Below are 15,815 nucleotides of genomic sequence, written 5' to 3'. Positions count from 1 at the left end.
GCGTTTAATTGGTGTTCTATCCTTGAACACTTAACTTTACAGTGTAGGTAGGTAGGTAGGTAGGTAGACACGTTTTTGGAATTTGGCACTGTATAAACTTTGCTGATAGATAGATAGATAGATAGATAGATAGATAGATAGATTGATTGATTGATTGATTGATTGATTGATTGATTGATTGATTGATTGATTGATTGATTGATTGATTGATTGATTGATAGATACGCACTCCCTTTATTCACGGGTAGTCCATACTCAAAAAGAGTCTGCATCTTTTCGCGAGTTCTGTAACAGTTGTACAGAAAGGGATAATCTTGAAATCTAGTTCGTTGACATCACGGTTTGAGTACGTTTTCCAAAACGGCTTCTAATTTCAAGTCTTTAGCGAATGTTTCAAGAAAATGATAATGTAACAAGGATCATTTCTTACACTTCTACGTGCAAAACAATGGATCTGGTCACAGTCAGAAAAATTGTACAACTAGGCTCGATGATTAAACCACTCATTTTAGGTGGGGTTTGGCCGAGCGGTTTTTACTGTGATGTCTTCGCTTGGTGACTTTGTGCCGTTCGTTGTGAGTTCGAATCCGATCGAAAATCTACCGATACTGCGCTATCCATTGGTAGTCCCCTACCCTAACCCATCTCGTGGTTGTGTGAGTAAAAGGCATGGATGCTACGATAATAACCGACAAAAGCAACTGAGACGATGTTGAGAAAAATTCTAATGAACCACTTTATTTCACAGATATTTCACATTTATCAAAAATAGCGAAGTGAAAAATGTGCGCACAAGGAAAACACCGGGTCCAGTCTTGCTACTGAAAAAAGTCTCTACTCAGGGGGTCTTCCTATCGTTAGTAAAGATAGAACCCTTAAGATTATCTTAATTTGTAACATTGTCGAAATAGGCGCCCATGGAGAACGTTGGGTTCAGTCTTTCTGTTAAAAAAAACACACATCTTTACTTAGGGGACCCTCCTGTTGTTATTAACTACGGAACCCCCTTGCATTTGTACCATTGTTCTGTACGGACCCGGTTCGAGTTCTTCAGTCTCGTAGGCATAAATTGAAATAATAATAGGGTGTTTACATAGCAAGTGAAACGTGTATTAACAAAATAATTTTTTGTATTTTCCACTTTCCAAAGTGATACCTATGAAGCGCAGATTTCCTTCTTTTTCTTATCTTTTCACATGTTTTATTATAATTTTTCAAATGACGACAGACAGTAACAAAGGCACAGTTCACAACGTTGAGAATTTTTTTATGAACTCTAGTAAAGAAAAATCGGTCAACTGATGGTTTAACAAGCTTCAAACCCAATGACAGACTCGTAAGAGACGTAAAACTACATACCTTACATTATTGGTATTTTTCAAGTTGCATTCAATCTATTAAACGAAAAAATTAAACTATATTACAATAGTTTGAATCAAATCTACTTCGATTCGTTTTAAACTTTTCGCATATTTTTTTACTTTAAGATCCAATGAAGAACACAAAAACCACAAAACAAAATTAAAAAAGGCATAACAGAAATTACAAACTTATGAATTACAGGGAAAAAGCAACGGCAATAAAGAAGTTCGCGAGGAAATTTCTGTGTCGCGATTCCTTCGAATTTTAACATTGAGAGTGATACACCGTTTTGGAATGAATGGGATTTCCATGACATTATTTTGGACGCTAGATACGGTGGCTATCGTACACCTTAGACACATCACGTATAATTGTGATCAAAACGCTGTATTAACATATTTAAGCACATCATCATTATCATCATCATCATCATCATCATCATCATCATCATCATCATCATCATCATCATCGTTATCGTTGTCATCATCATCGCTATCATCTTGTTACAAAGCACATGATGAAATCCTGGTCAAATTAAGCAGCCGTTTGTAATGTAGTGGTTGACGTTAGCTAAGCAAAGCAGAAAGGGTTACATATCGCTAATATCATTATTAAGTTCTATTAAAAAAAGAAGAGGCTTTGTGTCTTATTCAGTCAGCCATGCTTTCACTTTCGCTGAATAAATAAATGAATAGCACCTACGCACGGTATAAGCTGTTAATGTACGTAGAACCACATCTATACGCACTAGACAGTTCTAAATAGTAAATATTGGGCTCAGGAAAAAAAATAAAATAGAATAGAAATAGAATCACCGCATAATATTTGTTATAGGCCTTGGTAAAGGTGTTTTCACCACAATGTGCGCTTGAGTTTTGAGAGAAGAGGGCTCTGCGAATTGCTACAATCATGAATAATGAATTTAGCTCCAGAAAACGTTCGATGAGTCATGCCTGAGATAAATAATAATGATCCCTACAGAGTAGAGCTATCAATATAAAAGACATGATTGACAGTGTGTTATCAAGCCGTTTTTACGTCACACCTAAGACTAGAAATTAGCAAAACGTGCCAGTCATTTTCCGAAGCCAAAAGGGTAAGAGAAAGTCGCGGGATTTACCCGGATTTCATTTAAGATGAATGCCATTGGATGTCAGTTTCGATCCGGCGTGACGCTTGCGTTGACCTGAAAACAGAAAATCTATGGCGTGACCGACAACATTGCAATAACAGTAATTGTCACCTTAATGAATCTCTCGCATCGCTTAGAGGTCACTGTAAATGACATCGGCAATTTGTCACTCAGTCGTGCTGACTTGACACAAACCGTTCAACCATGTGTAAATTTCCGCTGAAAGTATATCAGTTAAACAGAGCGAATCGAGACGAACTGCAAAGAGTCTAAGAATCTATGCTATCGTGACCTGATATACTTTATTATTTATGTAAAATATCGGACGGATTGTTTCTTTATGCATTTGTACACGGTGTACATACATGTACATGCGCAATACATTCACAACTTGACACGGAGTAACTTCTCTCTCTCTCTCTCTCTCTCTCTCTCTCTCTCTCTCTCTCTCTCTGCATGCATGCATGCATGCATGCATGCATGCATGTATGTATGTATGTATGTATGTATGTACAGTATGTACCACATGTATGTACCACATGTATATATGTATCTATCTATGTATGTATTTATCTATGGATATGTATGTATGTTATGTATGTATCTATGTATATATATTAATGTATCCATTTATCTATGTACACTTAACTATGTAGTATTTGTTTGTATTTACGTATATCCATCTACCTTATACCTACTTTTAACAAAATGTAGATTAAGTACCCCACTGAACTCACTAACCCACTATGAACTCACGGGTACTCGGCCATAAGGCCAAGATCGTGCGATTGCTGCATAAACATGTCTTAGAGAGATGGGGAATGTACAGCCTACATACATACCGGGGTTCATACCATGTCAAGGTTTCTTGTCGATGAAACGTTAATAATAAAAAAGGAGCCTTTATTATTTACGGAGGAGTGGAAGTTGCAGTGGAAATCAGGGGGCAGGTTGAGTTTTACAAAACTGTTGCGGAGGGCGATCACATTTTACGATTGACATTGGGGGATATACTTTACAAAATATTTATGTGAAACTATGACATTACCATAATAGAACCGAAATTTAAAACAATTAGAATGGAATATGGATTATTCTGTATGAAGTTTTGAAACAATATAAATAGGATACTATCCGCAATGGTGCCAGTTGTAATAGTATCAACAAACAATCGACTGCACAAGTCCCGGCTTGTAGCATACTAGGGAAAGTAAATTACGGGTTCCTGTGTCACTATGTGTCCCTTTCTATTCTATTCAGTCCATCATCCAACCGGCGTTAGCCCAATTACAGGATGAGGTAAATAAACCACTAACTCCCCCAATGGAGCACTGAGGAGTAAAGTGCCTTGCTCAGGGGCACAACACCGTGCTGGAGTCTCGAACTCACCATCCTCCGACAGTGAGTCCGTTACTCTGGACCTACCGGGTCTTGAACCGGGTCTCGAATGACCACCCTCTGATAGTGAATCCGTTACCCTAACCACTGGGCACGGTGCCTTCTGGCCTGAAAATAAGTAAATGGCCTACAAGCTACATAAATCAAGTAAGTTTGAAATCATGTTGAGATTGTAAACAGTTGAAATTGCGCAACTTTAACCGTTTACACCGTCATCGTGATTTAGCGGTAACCGTTTACAATCAAAATCAAAACAGCTTTTAGCAGTTTACAAACTTTCTATGAATAGAGCTACATAAGTGTGAAAACTAACGAGAACAGTAGAATGATTAATGTGTATTTCTAGTTCGCCTACGATTCATCAGCTGATCCTGATGAGTCAATTGAAGAGTCAAGTTCACTGAGGTCAACTGCATCTCGTTCACTGACTGGTAATTGGTCCAAAGTGTCTTTGAAGGCAAGTTGGTCAACATATTTTAACTTATACATAGACACAAGTAATTTAGCCTCTGTTATAGCCTTGGCATGGACCAGAAAATACAGTAATAAGTGTGTAGTTGGTGAAACTGAAATAGAATATTTTAGGAGAGAGAGAGGGAGAGAGAAAAACAAGCAGTTGGAGTTAACTACACAGAGCAAAATCCTGAAAAACAGCAAACAGTTACAGATAGTGTCTATAGTACAAGGTTATGCGGCTGTGCTTAATGCCAGCGCTACATCTGTATGGCACATCATTGCTACTTGATAATTTTTTATTAATAATCAGATCAAATAATTTACTGGGGTCACATTATACAGTTGATGAATTGAGGGGTTCATGTTTTAGAATGAACACTTTAAGGGGGTCGGCTTTTAAAGCCCTAGTAATGCTAACTTTTGATGACAGTTTCACCATTTTTATTCTGAATGTGAACCATAATTACTTGTTCTTCTCCACAAAGAATGTTGATATACACAGTATCCAGCTTGTCAACTCAGCCCCTATGGTTGTAAACTGCATTGTTATTGTTGAAAACTGACTTCTGGTCCGGACTAGAATTCAAATGTAAACAATAACCATGCATTTTACACATGTAGACGCTAAGTTGACAAGCTAAATAGTGGGTGTTTCATCATTTTTGGGGAGCAGAATAAGAAGTTGCAGTTGAACTATAAAATAAAAATAATGAAAAAATTATCGAAAGTTAGCATTACTAGGGCTTTAAATTCCACCGGTCCCACCCCCAGTATATAATGAAGGCTCCCGCAAGTAGAATGGGAATTATATAAATGGCATGAATGATACCGTTCTGAACTTTTGCAGTGCTTTCAGCCTACATCGATTCGTTTTCTTTACTGAACTGAAAAAACAAAAACTAACTCTGTGGTTGTGCGTTGAGTTTTCTTTCCTCCATGAGGCTGTGTGCTTCGTGTACTCGTCTTTCAAAAATCGGACAGGCGTTTCGTTTTCTGTTGAAATTTGTCTCCTCGTGCCTCCCCGATATGATATATTCATCCTTGTCTTGCAAGATTTTTACTGTCGTTGACAGATCATGTGTCTTCAATTTTGTCAAGTGACTGTGAGATTACGCCGCACACGGCAGCTGAAGTAACCTCTTTTGAACTACGAGAGGCCATTCAAATTTCGGTCATTCGGCTTTTTTTCTTAAAGATACTCCAGATTTCTTGTCAAAGAAAATGAAATGTGGTCGGGAGGCGGGTTTGAACGGAAAGTTAGGTTACCGACAACACAAGCTCTTTCACTTGAACATTAGCCTGACTATAACTGGCGAACAAACAAGTCTTTCGCCGACGAAGCAGAGCTTGGGGCGGTTCAAGAGATTTGTACAGTGACCTCCGAAATTTTTCTCTGCATGAGAAAATGTGTAAAGTTTTCTCAAGGCATGACCATCGGTCATATTTCACGAGTAAGGAACCATCTCAAATTGTCGCATAAGTTCAAGAAACGAAATTCCTTCGTTTATATAAAACCCCTCCTCCCTCTCCCCTAAACGAGTGCGAAATGTTGATTTGTGCCTGAGAGAATAATGTACTGAGAATTATGCATCTCGTGAAGACTGCAGTACTCAGTGCTGTTACCTCAACACAGTGAACGTGAAATGACCAGGTGTGGTTATAGACTATTAGGGCAGGCAGACTCTTATATATTTAGAGAATGATATTTTTTATCTTCATAATTTAATGAATGAAAGTTTAGGATACAATGTTACTGTCGGTAAATTGCATTTTGGGGACGAACGAGCTTGCAACAGCTACTGTAAAGTTTGATGGCACGAGAGTGCAACTTTTTTAGTTTTACAAAGAACTTGTGATCAGAAAATTAAAGAGCTATAGTGAAGTTCACTGATTAAATAGATGTCAAACCCTCTCCCGTCGTAAACGAATGAATTTCGCTTTTTAAACTTATGCGATAATCTGAGACGGTCCCTTACAGTCATTGAGCGAACCGCACGCGCGTTAGAGTGAACCCTGTGTCAGTTTCGGTTGGTTGTGCGGGCTGGAGGAAGTGTAAAGACGAAAAGTGGATTTTGTGGGTACAGAACGGTTTTTAAAAGATACGAAATCAAGTGAGCTAGGTAATGTGTATTTGTATTCAATGTTCCATTATTGCTTATCACTCGGTAGTCCGACGTTGTCTGGCTGGGCAGCGTGATATGTAACTGTCGATTGACCGCCATAGGGTCCTTGCTGCAGTGATGGGTAGGCCGGCGAGGCGGGTTGCCCTGGTATGGGGGCAATGTGGTGCCGGGTAACTCCGGCCGGCGGGGGCGGCTGCACCATCCCTTGCTGGGCGGTCACGGTCGTAGTGACTGTGCTCGTTGGCTGGACCGTCGTGATCGTGGTCGTGCGTGTCGGTGACCGCTTCTTACAGAAGCAACAGTAGCAGCCAATGCAACAGACGACGCAGAGCAGAACAACGCCGATAGTAATAGCAATGATGATACCGACTCCGAGCGCCATTATTTTTCCGAAGAAGTCCAGCGCCTTGGCAGTCGTTTCGTCTGAAATTTAACAGGAGAGCGACATGAAAACGTGAAGCTGTGTAATTTGATTTGCTGAACTGAGGAGGGCGCACTTTGGAAGCGTGATCGAACATCATCCAGTGCAATTCTATGCCCACGCGTTGGAATAAATGTATTTTTTGCAGAAAAACCCCAGTGCCATTCTGCCAGCAGAGAGAGGAAAAAGTAGTTCTATTTGAGGAATAACTCTCTAAATGATCTTATGGCTCAAAAACAATTTCTAAAAGCAAAAAAGTCATAAACATTGAAAAGAGCCATGAGGTCATTAACGAATTATTTACAACATTTCATTTCAGTCAGAATGGGCCACTGAGATGAAATTTGTCAGAGGAAATATGTAAAGGTTTTCCTAATTATAGACATTATGACACCCTATTGAACTAAGTAGAGTAATAGGATTTACAGCTAATGAATCATGGGAATAATTAAAATTAATTAACCATGATGAAGAGAAAACGTGTAAAACGTGTCTAGAAATAAGAAATGTGCCCTTCGACGGATCCTCTTAAAATTTCAAAAGTGCCTCTGTCGTTACGGTAGTGGTTGATTTAAATGTGACGAAATCGCAAAATGTTCAAAGAATCACAGTACAGACGGCTCAAAATCAGCAATAAATTTCCTATCACAGAAGCGGTAGCCAAATTTTCTTATTTTAAAATACTCAACGGTATAAATCCTGTTGACGGGAGTCAGATCAATGTCATTTTGAGCACTTGACTGATTTTCAGTTTGGAGAGTCCATTGAAATTTTGAGGTAGTGTTGAAAATAGCGCCCACAGTGGTATTTTGCAGAAAGTCATGCTCACTGCTACGATTTTCACGGGCCTTGTAACTGCCTATATTACCACAGAATGCTGCAGCCATCTTTTACAGTCGGTATTTTTTTTCAAGCAGATAATGCTCTTTGCAAATATGTTTCAAATCCGAGTTCAAGCGAAACAAGCACCAATTCAGGTCAGCACTATTTTCCACCCGGACTAGCTTCGTGAATTACTGACATTTAACGAGAAAAAAAAACAGCGAACGCAATAGAAAACGCCGTGAACACGATTGGAACTAATTTGGGATAATTATAGATTTTCATATTTTTCAAATTTCTCGAAAGTGTCAGGTGCCGTATAGCTGAATGTTGCAATATTGCAAATTACTCACAAAAACGAGTGTGTAATGTAAAAAGAAAAGCAGATGAGATTATATTTCTAGATTAACTCGGCATTACTTCCCCCATCCAATTATCACAAATCGTGTCCGTGTCAAATGCATGTACCCACACTCATCACTGTTGTCGCCACAGTTATCCGTCCAGTCGTTTTCCAACCTGGAGGCTATGCACCGACCGTTCTTACAGCGGAAATCGTCGACTCCGTCACACAGTCCACCTGTCAGATTGATTAGAAAATATTGTAAAATGTAAAAACCAACGTGTGCTGCTTTGAATATATTGAGCACTCAAAAAATGGGAAGCGGGTTACAAAGACGCGTGTTATGAAATGATACCAAACGTGTATTTAAAGGAAATGGAGAGGCATTTCTCGTTCAACGCGCTGAATTAAAAACATAATAATTATGATATTAAAGTATAATTCCAATATAAGTGATCACCATACACATCCCAGAGGCAAGTCATATGTTGAAGTGCGAAATTAATTTTGATCTTATTATCGCTATTGCACAAGGCATTAAATGTACAAGCTGTGCACGCATCGGCTTTCCCTGCCGCCCATTTTAGTGTATTATTCTTTTATAGCAAAACTCCACATAAAACAGTCCGAAAATCTTGACAAACCTTATTAAAATTGTGATATAAATTCATAACGTTTGCAGAAAAATATAACATATTATATTTGTAAATTGTGGATCGATTCCCTGTACCTTTGAATTTTGTCTTTCTCTGTCAACACAATAATACTCAGAAGAAATATTATATTTTTGTAATGATCTAAAAATTTTTCATACCTGGTCCAGTGAAATCAGAAATCTATGGACTGATTTAGTCCGAAATAAAGTGAATATATATATATATATATATATATATATATATATATATATATATATATATATATATATATATATATATATGTATATATGTGTGTGTGTGTGTGTGAGTGTGTGTGTGTGTGTGCCGGTCAAACCATCAAAGTGCCGTCAATTGCCAATTTATTATCGTTCCTATTTATATTTCTGGGAACATCCAAATTCTATGCAAATGTACGTATATCATCTTTTTTTCTCCTGACTCTCCTGAAGACAATAAACACGTGACATCTCACCCTCTGTGAAGCTGGTGTACACGATGAAGAATCCCCTCTTAACGGTGTCGGCATCTGTCACAAACTTGAGCGTGACCTGGTTGCCCGATGACGTAATTGTGTCTGGCGTGACGTCGCCGCAGAAGCCGACCTCCGGCGAGAGTCGGGTGTCGAGGACGGTGTCGCCGTCATAGATATGTAAATAGTCGGGACACATGATTCCGAACTTCTCGATTTCGAGGTATTCAAAGGTTAGAAGGATCCTGCGCCCATAGTTCACCTGTATCATGATTATGCACGATTCGAAGTTGGTGTAGTAAAACCCTCTCTGGGAATCGATGCTGCCCGCAGCGTCGCGCGTTTCGTATATGATCTGTCCACACCTACTCGCCATGTAATCATCTGAAATATAGTGGGTTGAGAGTCAAAATTGTGAGAGAGAGAGAGAGAGAGAGAGAGAGAGAGAGAGAGAGAGAGAGAGAGAGAGAGAGAGAGAGAGAGAGAGAGAGAGAGAGAGAGAGAGAGAGAGAGAGAGATTAACATTGTCAACATGCTCCATCTGCAGATGCAGCTAGTCAAAAGTGAAAATCGGGAATACATCTATACACGACACCTTATATATTACTTACTTTACATATTTTCACAAAAGCGATATATGGTTTCTCAAAGATTATGCAGTTTCGGAAATGTTGGCGAAGAGTCTGAAGTTTTATGGAACGTAACAGTTATGCAGTCATCATGATAGAAAAGCGTCATTGGAACCGTACGAATGCAGGTGTGATCTTACTCGGAAACGACATTGAATGCACGGCGATTGCAGCTATGTGCGAGAAGCCACACAGAAATGCCCTTTTCCGCTTATTTACTGCGTTTAGTACAGAATGTTCAATACAATGGATTTTCTATTGCCAGTAGAAAATCACAACATATTACCCACCGTCGAAGAACGAGAAATGCGGTAAATATCTGCGAGCTATCGGCCTATAAAATGTTGTGAGGAATCTCCATTTGCAGACTACGAAATTCGTCGGGTAATGTCTTCCAGCATTCCAGAAAATCATGCGATGCTTTCTTATTGATGACGATTAAAACATTCCACTTACAGATACAACTCGAACTTTATGTTGACAAATAACAGTGATGATATTTAACTATTCTAACTTGTGTTTCTCTCAGGGAAACAATTTTGCAAATATATCGATCAGTACAAAAAAATTGATGTGAAATTTTCATTCAGTCTATAAGACCTTTCCAGCGTCGCGCATATCTGCATGATTGTGTAGATAAAGGTGGCTTTGAAATGAATCCCAGTCGACATTGCCTTCGTTTTATGAACGCTTACATTACGCTTGTATCGAAGCATTAGGGAATGTCAACAACATCATATGAGAACCTTTAATTTGTCCCCTAATCCTACAAATGTGATTTTATCAAATCAAATTGATGTAATTTGTGTGCTTTGCGACAGCACTCACTGAAGGAATTATGGTCTTAAGTGTGTTCTAATTACTAAATATTTTCTATGAAGACGTGAAAATGAAATAAATAACAGTAGACTGTCTGCAGTCCGTCTTTATTACGAAGTAATCCTTTGATCAAACCCGCCCGATACAGCGCTGCAATTTATGTAATCTACACATTGGCGATGAATTCACCTTCCAATCACGGTATCAGAATCTGTCCGCATCGATTGCAGAAAATTGGCATATTTACACAACGTCCACGCAATCAAGGATTTGCCAAATGAATGTACAAACGTTTGTAAAGGAAAGATCACCCGTGATGGTGAATTACTTGGGAACTCACGACAGATATAAAAAAAGATTACAACATATTTGCGACAAAAGAGAAGAAAAAACCCAACCAGCACTGCGTATCTTGGTTTCTTTTGAACGTTTATTACACCTTAATATCACAAATAAGCGTTTCCACACGACCATTCAGAGCAGGTAAAACCTTGTCGATTTATTCTTTCCATATATATGTGCGCAAATGTTACACCAAGCGCTTTGACAGAGTAAAAGGGTGTGAACGAAAGGTAGCGTTTGTTTTAAAGCTGAAAACATGCCGAGTGATAGCAAAACGGTTTATGTATGCATGCGTCCACTTGTATACAAAACTTGCAGATGTGAGGTTTTTTTTTCATGGCGTTAAATTGCTCCACTGAAAAAAGAAGATTGGTGTAAATATAAACTTCTTTCAAGCATATTCGTGGGAGTTTCTGTAAAAGCGAGTCTAATTCACCATGCACAAGATCGTCCAGGTGAGTCAAGCTTTAGCGCATACTTCGCTCTTCATCCCCGGGTATGGAATGAAACTGGTTTTACTCGCAGAATAAAATATCTGGTATCATAGTGAAGCTGCCTGTGCAGGTGCAGACAGATATAAACAGCTAGTTTCACATATTCACTGATTCATGTTAGCAGATCTAGAGCTCCTATATTACAAGTTCGATTCCATTCAGTAACTTCAATATTCACTATTGCAAATAAACTGTTACGTCCGCTCTTCGCCCTTCGTATCATCTGAAATAAGGTTAGCATATTGCTTTGGAGAGACGACAATACATCTTCGACGCTACAACATTGATCACGTGCCGAATGAACAACTTAAATAGGAAACCGAATACAGCAACGTACCCGCAAGAGGCAAGTAAACGAATCCGTTAATTCTCAGTAAGAAATAAAGAATTAAAGTATGCTGAAAGAGTTTTGCTAAACTATCTCTAGACTAGCATACGATAACTGTTGGAGCACGGGGGGGTTACAGTGTCCGGTAAATATTAAATTGACATGAGAGGGGAGGTTATGCATTTTCTCAAGAATGGGAGAAGTCTTGAGAAGCTAGAAATGCAACTGGGAGACTTTGCAGAGAATATTTAAGACTCTCGAACAACCTGCAGTCACGCGTTCACCGCCTTCCGTTTGTCGCCACGGCAACGAGGCGCGGAGATACGCAACCGATGGAAACGAATCCACCACGAAGACGTCTAAGTTTCATAAAGATCCATTTCACGGCTGTATATCTTGATGTAAAGCGGTGCATCCCTAGGGCGAGACTGATGCTCATTAAATCGCCACGACGATCATATATAGTTCCGGAGACCTGATTTTGTTCCAGTTACAGGAACTACTGTACGTGCAACATTGCATAAGTTGCAATTTGACTGTCTACATAAATACGTCTTCTCGCCGTGCACGTTTAAAAAGTTAATGCACTTCAGGGGTCCTTTATATTAAAGACAGACATAATAAAATATTTCCGATGATTCATTTTAGCTTTTAGCTGTCTGGTTTTGTTCCTTTTGTGATTGGGGGGGAGGGGGAGCTAAAAATTGAAAGGAAGTAAGTGGTTTACAACGGCAATATGTTGCGAAGAAATGCTTATTCAGAAGACCTAAATCAACGGAATGCAATCTGTATTCGAACGATTGTCCTGACCATACAACATTCCTAAATTTCACTGTCATGTCAGATTTGATGGAAGTCCACAATACATATGACAGAGTATGTACATTTCTTGCCCCAGGCAGCTTCCTAGCTAACCCGGATGAGCTCGCTTCATCATAGTTAAAGCGGCCCTGAGACGGCAATTAGCGTGAAAAACATTACTTGCGTTCAGACAAGATATCCATTATTCAGGGATAATTTTCTGATAATCACGTGATGTGGTGTATTTTAGAACCAAGGACCGAACCAAAATGACCGATGTCTATCCAAGTCACTGTGACAACCTATTTCGGTGCTGATCTTAAAAGAAATTTTGTCATATTCTTGTATTTCTGGCTGTGCTTTCTCATTGAACCGGGTCTAGGTATGCATCGATGGGTTTGGATGTTCACGTTGTTTGTCGTGAAAACGTGTATTCTCATTAACTTGGACCATTGAGCCATGTTGACAAAATGATTTACAGCCGTCACAGGTGCTTCTACATTTGAAGATAAATTCTGATTGGCTCACTCGTTCAGGTTGCCAGCTTACTTACAGAGATAGGCAGAACAAGGAAGACATCGCTCTTACATGGTGAGAGCAGAGAAAGACTTCCTGGGGTGTATTTAAAGTGTGATTTACAAGACGGTATAGTCCTTCAGAACTATCATGTCATTTGACATGAACAGTAGACTTGCTTCATACTTTTTGTGTGGACTCCGGTGTGCTGAGTAAAATCTTTAAATTCCATTGAAACATGTCACTTAAGTTTCAAATTGCTTGTGGGCAAGGAACTCATCAATATTTATGGAGAGAACAAACGACGTTTTTGTGTGGTACATGTACAGAGAGTAATTAAAGACGAGCTTATTTCAGTTCACTTCAGTTCAGAGCAGTTTGTTTCGGTACAGGGCTTCGGTGCATCATACACCTTAATATAGAATACACACAAAAGGATATGGTCAGTGACACAAGATACCAAAAGGAACAAAATATTACAGCATGAAAAGTTGAAAAATATAATTTTACAGTGGATTGGGTTGCTGTTAATGCAGCAGCTTTTGGTTTTTGTCCGATGAACTTTTTTTTTCAAAATAGATGACAAAGTAACCGATTCTATGCACACTTTGTGTTGAGAATATTTCAACAAGTTTGTCGTCTAACGGATATTTAATTACTTATCTATAAGTATTTGATTCTGACATCATCATACTATGAGCAAATAAATACAAAGTGAAATTCGTTATAAATGACAGAAATACCTATGACATTTTAACGATACAAAGTTTTAATGATGCAAAGTTTTTGTAGCAAGGGGAGTTTTAAATGACACTCCACTTCAATATTTACTTTATCATCTGAACAACGAAATGCCATTAAGGTAGAATGCGCCTCGGGGACAGATAGTCAGACTCTCAAATTTCTACACTTCTTTTCTGATCTACCACTTGTAGGGGCTCATTTTAAAGCTCTTGGAGAAAGAAAAACTTTCACCGGCTTAGTTTTTCGAAAATCAAAAATTTTAATTTTCTCTAATAGAGTTAACACAGGAATGGCGGCCATTTTGAGTTTCAAATATCGCAAAATGTCTAGCGATTTGTTTCGCTAGTTCCAAACTTTGCACTGTGACCCCCGATTTTTATTGTTGATTTGGTAAGAGAATGGTTGAAAATTTCATTCAGGAAAGTTTGAGCAAAAGTAAAAGTCTTTCAATTTCGAGGCTCGTACTAACTTAAGACAACTTAATTATTTCTTGGGGCTCAAGTAGTGCTGACTTGAACTTACCGCACATACTTAATTTTTGGTGAAATCATGATTTCAGAACGCCATTCTTGATGAAAACAATCTTTTACACTGTTACAAAGGAAATTTGTTTCTCAGAAAACTTTTAGTGTGGTACGAAGTTCGAACTTTCAGTATAGTGCAGAGTTCAGTGTGTAACAGTTTAAGTGAACCTACTCTGTGAATTTTACGTAACTTGATGAAATCTAACAGTTATGTGTTAATTGGGTACTGTGACAAACAACACAAAGTTGATGGTAATCTAGCATATAAGTGTCATCTAATTCACGCATACTCTTAATTGTCGGAACTATCACAAAGAAGTTGAGCAGATGTTGCTCAGGATGATGTCAGCATAAACGGATGTTTGTATGAACAAGTTGAAAGTTTAAGGGTAGACGTTTCTAATAATATATGTTGTTTTCGCCAGTGTCTAATTAATTTACGAGAGTTCTCCGGAAGAGTAGCTTATGAAACAGTTTCACTGATTAAGATTTGTAATTCATTACCCGCTGATTGTTTTTATAGTTGTTTGTTCAATTAAGTTTTACCTTGAATTATTGTAATGGGTTGAATCGCATTTCCATGTATAATTAAGTTAAGGAGTTATATAGTTAGGTGTTAAGTTGATAGAGTAGCCTTTTATCATCAGCGGCTCTTCTGTAAGCATCTTTACCGAAGAAATAAAGATTGCCATTTGTCATCCACAAGCCACTACTCTGGTCGATCTCTGGTATCCTACTCGTAAGACGATTGAAATCAGCGCTATAACAAGTGGTGGAGAACAAACGGGTAGACCAAGCAAGTTTGTGGTTGATTTATGACAACGAGAAGTGGAAGATCTTACAGAAAAATGGCAGAAGGACAAGCAGATCTCGCAGGCGAAGAGTGGCAGAGAGCAGTCGACGCCCAACTTGTTAAGATACAGCAAGCCTGCGGAGATACGTCGGATGGTTTGGCTCCTGGTATATTCAAAGGCCGGGAAGACGAGAATGTGAGGCGATGGTGGCAACGGTACAACGCCTTCGCCGACTTCCGAGGTTGGCCAGCTGAGAAGAAAACAAAAGGGGCTGGTCTGTATTTGGCTGGTGAAGCAGATCGATGGTACCAGGGCCTGACTGATGCTGTAAAGAACGACTACGCAGCATTAGAGATTGCCTTTATGGATCGCTTCGGTAAGTGTGGTCCCTTATGGTTGTACGATCAGAAACTATATCAACTCAAGCAACTGCCCAATCAGACTGTTGAACAGTATGCTACATCATTGAAGGAAAAGGCTGAGAAAGCTCAAAAGACGGACAGAGAACTTTTGTCTTTCTTTATCAACGGGTTATGACCCGAGATAAAAGCCTTCGTAGCAGGGAAAACACCAGGGGACTTTGCTGCTGCTTATGCAAACGCAAAGACCGCAGAAGTAGTGGAAGATGAGGAAAATTTAAAT

The 15,815-nt window shown here is 38.9% G+C and overlaps 1 protein-coding gene across 1 annotated transcript in view; it reads right to left on the bottom strand.

Annotated features, from left to right (window-relative positions):
• Positions 1-738: 738 nt before the first annotated feature.
• LOC139147617 (low-density lipoprotein receptor-related protein 12-like) overlaps positions 739-15,815 on the bottom strand; it is a 43,482-nt gene continuing 28,405 nt past the window's right edge. Inside the window, exons 2-5 of the mRNA XM_070718768.1 lie at positions 9,186-9,566; positions 8,187-8,294; positions 3,993-6,894; positions 739-3,737 (exon numbers count right to left, since the gene is read on the bottom strand). Of these exons, the coding sequence (XP_070574869.1) occupies positions 6,497-6,894; positions 8,187-8,294; positions 9,186-9,566 (887 nt within the window). The 3' untranslated portion in view covers positions 739-3,737; positions 3,993-6,496. The remainder of the gene's footprint in view (positions 3,738-3,992; positions 6,895-8,186; positions 8,295-9,185; positions 9,567-15,815) is intronic.

The sequence above is a fragment of the Ptychodera flava genome, chromosome 13 (genome assembly GCF_041260155.1).
Source record: "Ptychodera flava strain L36383 chromosome 13, AS_Pfla_20210202, whole genome shotgun sequence".
NCBI lineage: Eukaryota > Metazoa > Hemichordata > Enteropneusta > Ptychoderidae > Ptychodera > Ptychodera flava.
This window is presented reverse-complemented; position numbering and strand designations above follow the sequence as displayed.